Here is a 13,525-nt window from a genome sequence, read left to right as displayed (position 1 = left end):
GTGTCTTCCTGATATTCAGTGGCTTCTTTATTTTGTGTCACTGAATGTTTTCTTAACCCCCTGAGAGCTTCACGTCATATGCAGATCTAGTGCTATGCCCATTTTACAGGTGGGGAAACTGAGGCTGGATTCCGAAAGGTTGAATTACTTACCAACATTACCCTGCTGAAGTGTGTGGCCGGAACACCAGGACCCACATCTGGTCAATTCTGGCTCCGGTGCTCCTTCTGGGGCAGCTTGCCAACCTCCTCAACTAGCCAGAGCCGGCAGGGACAGAGAGGAGGACAGTGTGGTGGATAGAGCGCTTTCTGACCCGGTTCCTGGCTGGGTGACCTTGAACAAGCCACCTCCCTCAGGTTTTTCACCTGTAAAAAGGAATGACAATAGTATTAGCTGACATGGCCAATAGTTTGCTGAATTACACTGAAGAGTACATTAAATAATGTCCATTCTAATACCACAGTGCCTGGCTCAGAGTAAGTGCTCAATAAAGACTAGCCATTTCTGCCATCGTTTATAATTACCAATCACAAGCAAGTCTCTGGGAGTGTCAAACACACACCTCTGACCTGAGCTACATTTTCTGAGGAGAGGAGGGGCAGCTGGAGTTGATGCCTGGGGCCCAGCCAGCTAGACTTTATGAAGGAGAGAGAAACCGAGCCAAGTGGAGGAGGTAGTGAGGATATGGCCTAGAGACTGGTTAGGGCCCCTGGGGTTCTTGTAAAACAATCTTGTTTGGGCCCCACCCTTTCCCACGAAACCCGGATCTCTGGCGGTGCCCCTGACACACAGGTTTTTGACTTTTTCCCTTCCCTTCCCTTCCCTTCCTTTCCCCTTCCCTCCCTCCCTCCTTCCCTCCCTCCCTTCCTCCCTTCCTTCCTTCCTTCCTCTTATTATTACTTTTTTTTAGAGACAGAAAGAGAAAGTGTGAGTGAGGGGAGGGGCAGAGGAAGAGGAAGAGAGAGAATCTTAAGCAGGCTCCATGCCCAGCGAGGAGCCCGATGCAGGGCTCAATTTCACCGCCCCTTGACTTTTTCTTTATTTTTTTATTATTTATTTATTTATTTATTTAAGTATTTTATTTATTTATTTGACAGAGAGTGAGAGAGCACAAGCAGGGGAAGCAGCAGGCAGAGGGAGAGGGAGAAGCAGGCTCCCCACTGAACAGAGAGCCCGATGCGGGGTTCAATCCCAGGACCCTGGGATCATGACCTGAGCTGAAGGCAGCCGCTTAATGACTCAGCCACCCAGGCGCCCCATTGACTTTTTCTTTAATTGAGGTATAATTGGGCGCGTGGGTGGCTCAGTCGGGTCAGCGTCTGCCTTGGGCTCAGGTCATGATCCCAGAGTCCTCGGATCAAGTCCCACGGTGGGCTCCCTGCTCAGCAGGGAGTCTGCTTCTCCCTCTCCCTCTGCCCCTCCTCCTGCTCCTTCTCTCTCTCTCTCTCACCTACTCTCTCTCTCAAATAAATAAAATCTTAAAAAATAATTGAGGTATAATTGATATACAATAACATGCACAAATCTTAAGTCCTCACTGAGGTTTGACAGTCAAGATCCTGAACATTTCCATTACCTGGTGGCCATCTGAAGTCCATTCCTCTCCCTCTCCCATGGTCATTCTCTGACTTCTGTCACCATCAATTAGTTTGACACAATGTGACTTTGGGTTTTTTTGCGTGTGTCTGGCTCAACTTACTGATTTTACTGACCTTAATGTTTCTGAAATTCTCCCATTCTTTTTGCCTGTATCAGCCTCCTTTTATTGCTGAGTGGTATTGATGGACATTTGGGTTGTTTTCAAGCTTTTTGGCTATTATGAATAAAACTGCTATGAACATTCACATACAAGTCTTTATGTTTTCATTGTGCTTGAATAAATAGCTAGGAGTGGAATCTGGTAAAATATCCGGAAGTGAAATTGCTGAGTCATCAGGTAGATGTGTGTTTAACTTTGGTAGTCGAGGGCTACCCGACTGTGCCATTTTAGACTCCCACCAGCTGCAACTCCAGCTGCTCTCCATTCCCACCAGCATTTGACATTGTCAGTCTTTTAGGCGCCCAATTATACCTTAGGTTTAGGCTTTTTTTTTTTTTTTTTAAGTAGGCTCCACGCTGGGTGTGGAGCCCAATGCAGGGCTTTAACTCAGGACCTGAGAGCAAGACCTGAGCTGAAATCAAGAGTCAGATGATTAACTGACTGAGCCACCCAGGCACTAGGTTTAGCCTTCCTAATGGATGTTAAATGGTACCTCCTCCTCCTCCTTTTTTTTTTTAGAAGTTTGCCTTTCTTAAAATTTGTATTTTTTGTTGAAGTATAGTTGACGAACAATATTCTCTCAGTTTCAGGTGTATACCATAGTGAATCAATCATTATGGCTTTAATTTGCATTTCCCTGAGGACTAATTATGTTGAACACTTTTCATGTGTTTAGTGACTGTGTATATGTTTTGGTGCATTTTTACTTTATTATTTTTGTTTTGTTTTGGGTTCATTTAAAAACAATTTGCCTCTTTATTGCTGATTTGTAAGAGGTCTTTATATTGCAGGATAAATTCTTCCTAAGGTATTTTTTATTTTATTTTATTTAAATTCAATTAATTAACATGTCATGTATTATTAGTTTCAGAGGTAGAGTTTAGTGATTCATCAGTTGCTTCCTTAGATGTTTTTTTTCCAAAAAACGTTTGCCTACCTCAAGGTCATGAAGGTATCTCCGATGTTTCCTTCTAGAATATTTCTGGTTCTGAATTTTATGTTTAGGTCTGTGATCCAACCTGACTTAATTTTTGTGTATAAACTGAGGTAGAGCTTGAGTTTCCTTTTTTTTTCTTCTCAATACAGCATACAGCTGTTCCAGCACCATCTGTTTGAAAAAATTATTTCCCCCATTGAATTGAACTGGTGTTTTGGTCAAAACTCGGTTGACCGTATACATGTGAGTTTGGTCTGTCCTTACATAAGCACTACATTGTTTTGCTAACTGTGGCTTCCCTATAAGTTTGAAGTCAGATAAAGTACTCCAACTTCGCTCTTTTCCAAAATTGTCTGAGGGGTGCCTGGCTGGCTCAGAAGAGTGTGTGACTCTTGAGTTCAGGGTTCTGAGTTCGAGCCCCATGTTGGGTGTAGAGATTAGTTAAAAATAAATAAATAAACTTAAAAACAAAATTGTTTGGGCCACTCTACATTCTTTCCATTTCCACATACGCCTTAGAATCAGCCTGTCCGTTTCTTCAGAATGTCTGCTGAAATGTTGATAGGGATTGTGCTGAACCTCAAGACCAATTTGGGAGACACCTTAACTATACAGAGTTTCTGACCCATGAACTCATGTAATTCTCCATTTGTTTTGGCCTTTGAGTTCTCTCAGCATGATTTTCAGGATAGAGCTCTTGCCTATCTTTCATTAAATTTATTCCTGGTATTTGATGTTGTTTATGTTATTTAATATGGTTTTGTTTTGTGATTTCATTTTTCCATCTTTTTGTTGCTAATATGTAGAAATACAATTAATTTTTGTACATTGGTTTTGTATCCTACAACCTTGTTGAATTTATTAGTTCTAGGTTGTGTGTATTTTGTTTTGGTAGATTCTAGCCCTAAGGCACTGCTACTATGGACTTTCATGATGGAGATGGTAATAGGGCCTGTACTGAGAAGGAATGTGATGATTTATACTGGACAGTGTTTAACTTCTGGTGTTGGGCCCCACCCATCACTCATTAAAACTGAGTCTTTGATGGGAGGGGCCGTGTGCGGCATCTGTACTTTTAAAGTTCCTGGGGAGATTCTAGAAGTGCAGTTAAGCACCCCTAATTTAGAAGGTGCCGGGTGGCAGACGGGCCCAAAGGCCCCGACCCGCACAGCGCGGTCCGAGCGAGCGTGTGGGCGCAGGACGAGGCCACACCCTCTCCCGCTTCGGCAAAGGGCAGACGAGTTCCGGGTTCCCATCGCGGCCAGGGCGAGTGGGAGGAGAGCGCCCCACAGCCAGGCGCCTCCCGCCTCTCCCTTCTGATAAACAGGCCGTAATAAATGCCGTCACCGCAGGGGCTCACGGTCGCCTCCACTGCCCCCGCGGAACACCTTGTCTACACCCCCACGTCCCCCGTCCTCCGAGAGAGCCCTGGAGCCACCAGAGCTATTCCCCGCAGGCTTCTCCTTGATGAACCGACCTCACCGGTTTCGGACGAGGAAACTGAGGCCCGCAGGGGCCAGGCACTCGCGCGAGGCCGTCCCCCAGTCCGACCCTCCTCCCATCGCCCCTTCTAGGTACACGCAAATTAAAGAGGAGCTGGAGGAGCTGGACCGCATCACAGAGCAGACGCTCTACGACCTGTACAAATACAACTCCTCCAACACCCTGGGGGCCCACCCCCGCGGTCGCCGCGACCTCTGGGAGACCTGGCCGCACCCCCTGCAGCGCCTGGCGGTCCCGGCCCCGCCCTCCCGGGCCCGCGCAGCCCGCAGCACCGCCTCCATTGTGCGGGACAACAACCCCCAAGTGAACTGGAAGGACTGGAAGATCGGCTTCCAGCTGGTAAGGCCCCGCCCCCGGAGGCCCCGCCCCCGGAGGCCCCGCCCCGCCCCGGCGCCCCGGCCCCCGGGTTCCGCCGGCGCCCTGGACTGGGCTGCCTTTCCGGACCCCGCCTCTGTTGCCTAGCGACGGGAGGCGGGACCTCGCCGGCCCGCTGGCAAAATACATTAATTGAATAACTATCATCTCTCTGCCGGCTTGTGGGGTCTCCTCGCCCCGGCCTCCGTTGGGAGCGTTCCAGCGGCCGGAAGTCAAATCCGTTGTGGAAAAAGCACCTTTCTGAATCGTCAGGCCCCACTGGTGGGACTCAGTTGGGACCCATCAGTAGGGAACTGGGACTCTGCGGGCCTAAGAGAGAATAAGGAGACAGGAAAAAGACTTAAAAAAAGTGTTTTAATAAAAAATAAAATGGAGAATAAGCGGAAGTGGGAGAGTAACACAGGAAGGAAGAGAGACCCCGTTTGGGGACAGTGGACCATACAGCCAGGAGACCTGGGTTCTCGTCCTGGCGCAGTTGCTAGGGCAAACCTCTTGATTCCTCGGTCTTCCCATCAGTAAAATGGGGAGACGAATGCTTGCTCCACCCTCTCGCGGAGACTGTATAAATGACCCACAAGGTGTGCACAGCTCCCGGTCTCCTTGGCCAACCACTCCCTTAAGCCCATGGTTTCCTGGTCCACTGTCCTCCGGGCTTCAGCTTCTGTCTGCCTTCTGTTCTTCCCCACTCCTGGCTCCCCACCCCTGTCTAGCAGTCCTCGGGACCCCAGACCACTCATCCTTTGACCTCAGCCTCCCCTGCAGCCTGGACCCTGCTGCTGGCCCTCTGACACCCTGTGGTCTCTGTGTCTAGTGCAACCAGAACAAATCGGACTGCTTTTACCAGACTTACTCGTCAGGGGTGGATGCAGTGAGGGAGTGGTACCGCTTCCACTACATCAACATTCTCTCGCGCCTGGGGGACACTTCTCCGTCCCCGGGGGAGGACATGCTGGACAACTTCATCTTCGCCTGCCGCTTCAACCAGGCCCCCTGCAATCAGGCGTGAGTCCCTCCTGCCTGGCTCCCTGCTCCCCACAGGGTCTCCTTCCCTGAGGCCCATCTGAGGCTCATGTGGGCAGCGCCCAGGAAATGCTCAGGTGCAGGGAGGAGAGGGAAGCGCCTCAGGTCCACACCTCTGTCCCGTGGATTATCCTGCAGGGCTTCTGCCGCTCTCGCTGCCTGCGGGGCTGGGTGTGAGTCAGACAGCTGAATATGGATGCCCTGGGAAGGCTGGAGTTGAGCCCTGGCTCTGAGACTCCAATGGCTGGAAGTATGCTTCTCCATCTTTCTAAGGCCTCTTTGTCACTAGCCCCAAACTTAAGAGTGCCTGGGAGGTCATCTTCTTGGAGAAGGTGGACAGTAATGGTTTGGTGGAAATAGCATGGATTGAATGAGGGAGCGAACCTGGGTCCCTGCTGTGGCTCTGTAACTTCCCAGCCAGGTGACTCTAGGCATTTCACATCACTCTGCAGAGCCCGTTTCTTTGTAAAATGGGGGGTGGGGGGTGGGAAATGAGATCCATTCAGTGTTCATCCAACAAATACTGTTTACTATCTGGGCTGTGTGCCAGTCACTGTTTTAGGAATTTGGGATATACCGAATGGGAAAAATAATATAATCTTTGGCCTTTTGGCACTTTTTTTTCAAGCGATGAGGATGTTGATTATACCCATCTCCAAGTTCATGAGATAAATGTGAGGGCATTTTGTAAACCGCAGGGAGAAATGGGTCTCATTGCTCTTGAACTCCAACAGGTGAATGTGGCTTGCCCTAGGCCGCCAGGCCAGCCCTAGCTAAGGATCCTTCCCACTCCCCTGCACTGCCCGCCAGGCATTCCCTCTGCCAGAACTTGTCATTATGTCCTTGCAAAGAGGTCATGGCAGGTGGCAGCCTCTGGCCTCTCCTACTCCCGCCTTCCCCTCCTCCTGCTGCTGCTTGATCTTCACGTTTTCAGGTGCCATCTCGCTGTCTCTGCCAGGCTGAGGAAGGGTGCTGAGGGGCCCTTCCTTCTCATGTCGCTGCAATGCACTGCTTCTCATGTCACCTGCTTCTGCCCCCACCCTCACCTGGCACACACACTCTGGCCAGTGCAAGATTCTGTTCCTGTTTCTCGTCCTCATGTTTGTTGGAAGACAGGTGCTACCTGCTGGGAGGCTTACACCTGCCACCTAAATGTCACCTTCCCAATGGTCCTCTCACTGTGCCAGCCCCGGGCTTACCTCCCCATCAGCGGCAAGTCCAGAGTTCATCTCAGTCTTGACAGTTAGGTCACTTCTTAGCTCAGAGCCTCATCATTTCTCACCCAGCTTATCATAATCCCCTCACCTCCCATTGTCTTTCTGACTCCAAATCCTCTCTTTATTCTGTAGCTCTTCCAGTTAGTCCTGCTTAAAATCCTCCACTGTCTCTCATGGCCTCCGGAATCGAATTGAAGCCCCTTATCATGGCTTTCTCCTTCTCTCCATAATCTTTTCTTTAATGCCAGCTTGATCGAGATACAACACACCATAAAATTCATCCTTTAAATGTATACCATTCAGTGATTTTTAGTATAGTCACAGAATTGTGCAAGTACTATCTAATTTAAGAACATTTTCCTCACCCTGAAAAGAAACCCTGCACCTACTAACAGTCACTCTCCCCATTCCCTCCCCTCCTCCAGGCCCTGGAAAGCAGGAATCTACTTTCTGTCTCTATGGATTGCCTATCGTGGGCAATTCATATGCATAGAATCATATTCTATGTGGCCTTTTGTCTCTGGCTTTTTTCACTCAGCACAGTGTTTTCAAGGCCCGTCCATGTTGTAACAGCACTTCATTCTTTTTAATTTTATTTATTTTTTTAAAGATTTTACTCATTTACTTGAGAGAGAGAGAGAGAGCGAGCATGAATGAGGGGTCCGGGGGGGGGGGGAAGCAGAGGGGGAGGGAGATGCAGGCTCCCCACTGAGCAGGACCTCTCGATCTCAGGACCTTGAGCTCATGACCTGAGCCGAAGGCAGACGCTTAACCGACTGAGCCACCCAGACGCCCCCTCTACCTTTTTAAAAAAGATTTATTTATTGGGTTGGGTGGCTCAGTCGGTTAAGCGTCTGCCTTCGGCTCAGGTCATGATCTCAGGGTCCTGGGATTGAGCCTCGCATAGGGCTCCCTGCTCCACGGGAAGCCTGCTTCTCCCTCTCTCACTCCCCCTGCTTGTGTTCCCTCTCTTGCTGTGTCTCTCTCTGTCAAATAAATAAATAAATAACTAAAATCTTTAACAACAACAATAACAACAAAAAAGATTTATTTATCTGTTTGAGGGGGAGGGGCAGAAGGAGAGGAGGAGAGAATCTGCAAGCAGACTCCCCACTGAGCAGGGAACCTGACAACGGGGCTCGATCCCATGACCCATGAGATCACCACCTGAGCCAAAATCAAGAGTTGGATGCTCAACTGACTGAGCCATGCTCAGGCACCCCAGCACTGTCTGTCAGACCTGTCTGTGCCCTCTCTCCCCTGAGCAGGGCTCCCAGGCCCTTCAGGACTGGCCTCTGTTCACTTCCGGAGCCTCTTCTTCCATCCTCCCTAGCACTTCCCAGGACGGGCACCCGTGTTCCACATCTCTGGGCTTTTGTTCTTTAAGGCCAAAGGAATAGTCCAGATCATCTAGTTCCAGTCTCCTTACTTGATAGATGAGGAGGATAAGCTTAGAGAAAATGACTTGCTCAGGGCCATCCCAGCAGAACCCTGCTCATTCCTGCCCTGGGATCTGACCTCCAGCTCCATGTTCCACCACTGGTCTCACTGTCTCCTCTAACTCTGTTCCCTCCCAGTTCTCCACTTCATTCGTTCAACCACTATTTATTAGCCATCTCCTCTGTCGTCTCTATGCCAGGAACCATGCAGTTAACCCAGAGATGATACAGAGATGAGTGAGGTGTGACCCCTGTCCTCAAGGAGATCACAGTCCAAAGGGGGAACTAAGGTTTAGACATGTGACAAGCTAGGGAAACTGCTAAAGTCTTCATAATGCAACACAGTGACACAAGAGCGCTCACAAGGCCAGTGAGGTCAGGTGGCCTGGAGGGAAGAGACTGGGCTAGAAGGTAGAGGACCTGTTTTGAGTTCCAAGTTTGTCATCACTGTTTGTGTGACCTTGGGCAGCTCCTTGACCTCTCTGAGCCCTGGCTTCCTCTTCTGTGATGTGGGGGTGATGCTCTCCCAGGCTATTGGTTGGAGTGGCTTAGGGAGCGTGGGTAAAGCTCCCAGGGTGTGTTGGCACATAGTAGGTGGTCAGGAAACAAAGGTCACTGGAAGTCCTGCTCTCTCTGACCCCCTACACTTTCCTTTCTGATCCTACTTTCTCTCTCTCCTGGACAGGAATTACTCTCACTTTCACCACCCGATATATGGGAACTGCTACACTTTCAATGGCAAGAACAACTCTAACCTCTGGATGTCTTCCATGCCCGGGATCAAAAATGGTGAGCCACTCCTCATTCCCACCATCCCTGGCCTCTGCCTCAGGGCTTCCCATGGCCCTGCTCACCCGCCTTTACCCACCTCGTGCTCACGTCTTAAGAGATGCTGTGTGCCGCTGGGCCTCCCCACAGCGTGCCTATCTCTATCCTGGAAGGAGTCTTCTCTGTTCTTTGTCCCCCATGGGCACCACAGACTCGATTCCAGGTGTGATAGGAATCCTGTCCCAGTTCTGCCTGCCCACCCCCGAATCCAGCTCAGGGGTTGCCAAATCCCTACGTGAGTCTTCCTGGCCTTCCCCTCCCCTGAAGCATTAGAGACTGGGCAGGTGGGAGAGGGGGTTTCCGTCCCCTACCACTTCTCCAAGACCTCCCCCACTCTGCTCCCTCTGCACCCCCAGGCCTGTCCCTGACGCTGCGCACAGAGCAGAATGACTTCATCCCGCTGCTGTCCACGGTGACTGGGGCCAGGGTAATGGTGCACGGGCAGGATGAGCCTGCCTTCATGGATGACGGCGGCTTTAACTTGCGGCCTGGCGTGGAGACCTCCATCAGCATGAGGAAGGCAAGGGCGCTGCCTGGGAGGCCTGGGAGGAGAGCCGCAGGTTGGAGAGGGCAGGAGAGGTGACTCGACAGCCAGAAGACCGGAGAGGGAGTTCATGTGGGGTGGGTCTGAGGCGGGTGGAGGTCTTCAGGAGCAGAATCAGGAGCGAGGGGCTGGAGAAGTAGGGACCTGAGGAGGGACCATGGGTGGGAGTGCTGAGAAGGGTTCAGGACGTGCCTAGGGTTCCCAGGGTGCTCTGTCCTTGCAAGTAGCACTGGGATGGGCATTGGGGGCCCCTGGGGGCATGTTTTGAAATGGCGAGACAGACCAGAGAGGCTGGCAGGGTAGGAGATATAAACCCTCTGGACTGAGGGAAAACAGAGAATTCAGGAAGGGGCCTGGGCCACTTGCTCTGACCTCTGACCTCTGACCCCTGACTTCATTGTGTGTGTGGGTGCGCAGGAAGCCCTGGACAGACTTGGGGGCAACTATGGTGACTGTACCAAGAATGGCAGCGATGTCCCTGTGGAGAACCTTTATCTTTCCAAGTACACACAGCAGGTGAGACCAGCCTGTTTCTATGGCAACCATCTCCCAGGCCTGCCCTGTTGGTCCGTCGAAAGTTGGAGGGGTGTATGTGTGTGTGAGTTACAGGTGGAAAGAAGGGTGCAGAGAATGGTTTGTCCTTCCCTTCTGGGGCTGTGTGGGGGGAGGGCAGGCCTGAACCCCCTTTCCCGCCACCCCCGTCTCCTCCAGGTGTGTATCCGCTCCTGCTTCCAGGAGAACATGATCAAGGAGTGTGGCTGTGCCTACATCTTCTATCCGCTGCCCAAGAATGCAGAGTTCTGTGACTACAGGAAGCATAATTCCTGGGGTGAGACCACAGGGAGCCCCTGGTCTGCCCCGGGGCCCCAGGGCTTTCTTGGAGCGGAAGCACGTGCTCCCCTCTGGGTCCCTCTGTGACGCTAATTCTCTCTCTCTCTCTCTCTCTCTCTCTCTCTCCTGTGTTCCAGCCCTTAGACTCACCTCTCAGTTTCTTCTCACTCTTCCTCTCTCCTCTATCCCTGTTCCTCCCTCCCAGCTTCTCTCTCTGTGTTTTGGCTTCTGTGTGTTTATAGAGAATCGCCCCATTTAAAAATGACTCACAGCGTAAGGAAGGGAAAGCACGTGAGGAAAGTCTTCCTCGCTCGCTCCACGCTCTGCCTGCTGAGGTTCTAGTGCACACCCTGCCTGTAGCTTCCCCGTCTCACTTGCCAGGTGCTGGGCAAGGCACAAGACCGCTCACTGGGTGCGGAAGAAAATACTAGAAGTTACATGTATCTGTCCAATTCCCTAACATCTTCCATTCTATATATGTTTTATAATGTACCTAATGGATCAGTTCTGTAGTAGCAAGTATGGAATTTATAAATCAATACATACAGAGTTACTTATTTAAGATTTTTTTATTTTTATTTATTTATTTATTTTTTTTTTTTAGATTTTATTTATTTATTTGACAGAGAGAGACACAGCGAGAGCAGGAACACAAGCAGGGGGAGTGGGAGAGGGAGAAGCAGGCTCCCTGCGGAGCAGGGAGCCCGATGCGGGGCTCGATCCCAGGACCCTGGGATCATGACCTGAGCCGAAGGCAGACGATTAACGACTGAGCCACCCAGGCGCCCCTATTTAAGATTTTTTTAAAAAGATTTATTTATTTTGGGGGGAGAGAGAGCACATGGGGGGGTGGGGAGGTGCAGAAGGGGCAGGAGAGAGGAACCCAAGCAGACTTTGCGCTGAGTGCAGAGCCTGACACAGGGCTCGATCTCCCAACTCTGAGATCACCACCTGAGCTGAAACCAAGTGTCAGAGGGGTGCCATCCAGGCACCCGAAGTTAAGAATTTTTTACCTACAGGAGGGCATAATCAAAAAAGTTTGGAGAGCACTGAAATCTCCTTTTTATCCTGGTTTAGGAGTAGACAAATCCCTGTTCCTTTCTATAACTATAGCTGAGTTATGCTGCATGGAAGCTCTGTTCTAGGAACCTAAGAGGGAAAGAAAATCCCAAAAAGAAACTAGAAAATAGAGGACTGGCAATCCTGGCGCACCTGACCGGTCCTCCCGAGGTCCTCCTCCCCGGGCTCCCCTGGGCCCAGCTCTCCTCCTGCTGGTGGCCATTGCTGGAGGAGATGAGCCTCCACACATGTAAGGGGATGGGGCAGACCCCTCTCTTGGTTCTGTCCCTGTGGATCTTTCTGCCTCCTCCCTTCCCTGGGGGTGCTCCCCACGGATCTCTCCCCTGCCCTGTACTTGGTAGTCCCGGCCTCCTGTTCTCATCTCTCCTGCCTTAGGTCAGAGCGCACCAGAGCTGGAGGGAAACTCCGGGGCCATCTGGCGTCACCGGCTCCTTTCTCAGATGAGCAGGCGGAGGCCCAGGGGGAAGATGTGATGTGATGTCCCCCCTCCCATGTGCAGAGCAGGGACTCCCCGCCCACTGCTCCTCGCTGCCCCCAATGATTTCTAAATGGCTGTGAGCTTGAGGATCTGTGAGAGAAAAATAATAATGCTGATTGCTGAGAAGCCAGGAGGATGGGGGAGAGGAACTGGGGGACATGGTCTGCTGTTTCCTAAGGACTCCTGACTCCCCAGAGGAAAGGGCCCAGCTGCCCCCCATGCTTTGCCGTTCCAGACCCCCCTAGTCCTTGCAGACGAAGTGATTTGGGTCAGAAATGGAGGACTTCCAGAACGGGCAACAAAGTAGCAAGAATGACACAATAACCTTACTTGGAACTTGGCAAATAGGGGAGAAGGGGGATCCATAGACTCATCCCCCACCTTTTTAGGTCACAACTTTATTGAGATCATTTCTGTCCCAGGTAATTCACCCATTTAAAGTGCACAATTTGATTTTAGTATAGTTTTAGTTTTCAGTATAATCACGGAGCTGTGTGGCAGCCACAGTCAACTTTAGAACATTTCCACCACTCCCAAAAGAAACTTTTTACCCGTTAGCACTCTCTGAGCTCCCCATGTCCTGCACCCGCAGCCCTGGGAACCGCTAATCTACTTTCCGTCTCTACAGATTTGCCTATTCTGGACATTTCATGTGAATGGAATCCTGTGCTATGTGGTCCTTTGTGACTGGCTTCTTGTATTTAGCATAGCATTTTCAAGGGTCATCCACCTTGTGGCATCTATTGGTACTTGGTTCCTTTTCAGGGCTGAATAATATTCCATTGTACAGCTCTGCCTCGTGTTTTTACCCGTTCATCAGTTGACGGACACTTGGGTTGTTTCTATTTCCTGTTTCTCTTTTGTGTGTGAACCTATGTTTCAGTTCTCTTGGGTATATACCTAGGAGTGGCGTTTCTGGGTCATCTCGTAACTCCGTGTTCGACATTTTGAGGAACTGCCAGACTCTTTTCCAAAGCAGCTGCACCATTTCACGTTCCCAGCAGCAATGTAGGAAGGTTCTAGTTTCTTCACATCCTCCCCGATACTTATTTATTTATTTTTTTAATGGCCACCCTGGTGGGTGTGAAGTGGCATCTCATTGTGGTTTAAGCTCATATTTCTTACACAGTTGTTCCCAGTTTTCTTTTTGATTTTAGATTTTTGTCCATATCCTACTCATCTTTACATAGATGTGTCCTGGGTTGTTTTTTGGTTTGTTTGTTTGTTTGTTTGTTTTTAAATTTTCCTGACTTAGCCTAATTTCTTAAACACTTTCTCGTGCTACCACTCAGGAGGCATCCCTGTAACGCTACTTGTAATGTGGGTACGCTCCTATCTTGGGAGACCTCTTGGGTCTGGGGTGGAGAAGGTGGAGGTGCCCCAGGAAAATGGGCACCTCTCTGCACCCACAGGTTACTGTTACTATAAGCTTCAGGATGCCTTTTCCTCGGACCGCCTGGGCTGTTTCACCAAGTGCCGGAAGCCATGCAGGTGAGTGTCTCCGTCCCCTGGGG

The 13,525-nt window shown here is 50.4% G+C and overlaps 1 protein-coding gene across 12 annotated transcripts in view; it reads left to right on the top strand.

The window, feature by feature from the left end:
• The window catches only part of SCNN1A (sodium channel epithelial 1 subunit alpha), a 40,298-nt gene that overhangs the window by 24,393 nt on the left and 2,380 nt on the right, over positions 1-13,525 (top strand). For all 12 annotated transcript variants that reach the window (XM_078075523.1, XM_078075521.1, XM_078075520.1 and 9 more), the window contains 7 exons: positions 4,271-4,538; positions 5,386-5,576; positions 8,936-9,039; positions 9,435-9,598; positions 10,040-10,138; positions 10,334-10,451; positions 13,424-13,502. In XM_078075523.1, coding sequence (XP_077931649.1) covers positions 4,271-4,538; positions 5,386-5,576; positions 8,936-9,039; positions 9,435-9,598; positions 10,040-10,138; positions 10,334-10,451; positions 13,424-13,502 — 1,023 coding nt within the window. The remainder of the gene's footprint in view (positions 1-4,270; positions 4,539-5,385; positions 5,577-8,935; positions 9,040-9,434; positions 9,599-10,039; positions 10,139-10,333; positions 10,452-13,423; positions 13,503-13,525) is intronic.

Source organism: Halichoerus grypus, chromosome 6, assembly GCF_964656455.1.
Source record: "Halichoerus grypus chromosome 6, mHalGry1.hap1.1, whole genome shotgun sequence".
NCBI classification, from domain to species: Eukaryota; Metazoa; Chordata; class Mammalia; order Carnivora; family Phocidae; genus Halichoerus; species Halichoerus grypus.
The sequence above is the reverse complement of the archived record's forward strand: the minus strand, read 5'-3'. Positions and strand labels throughout refer to the sequence as shown.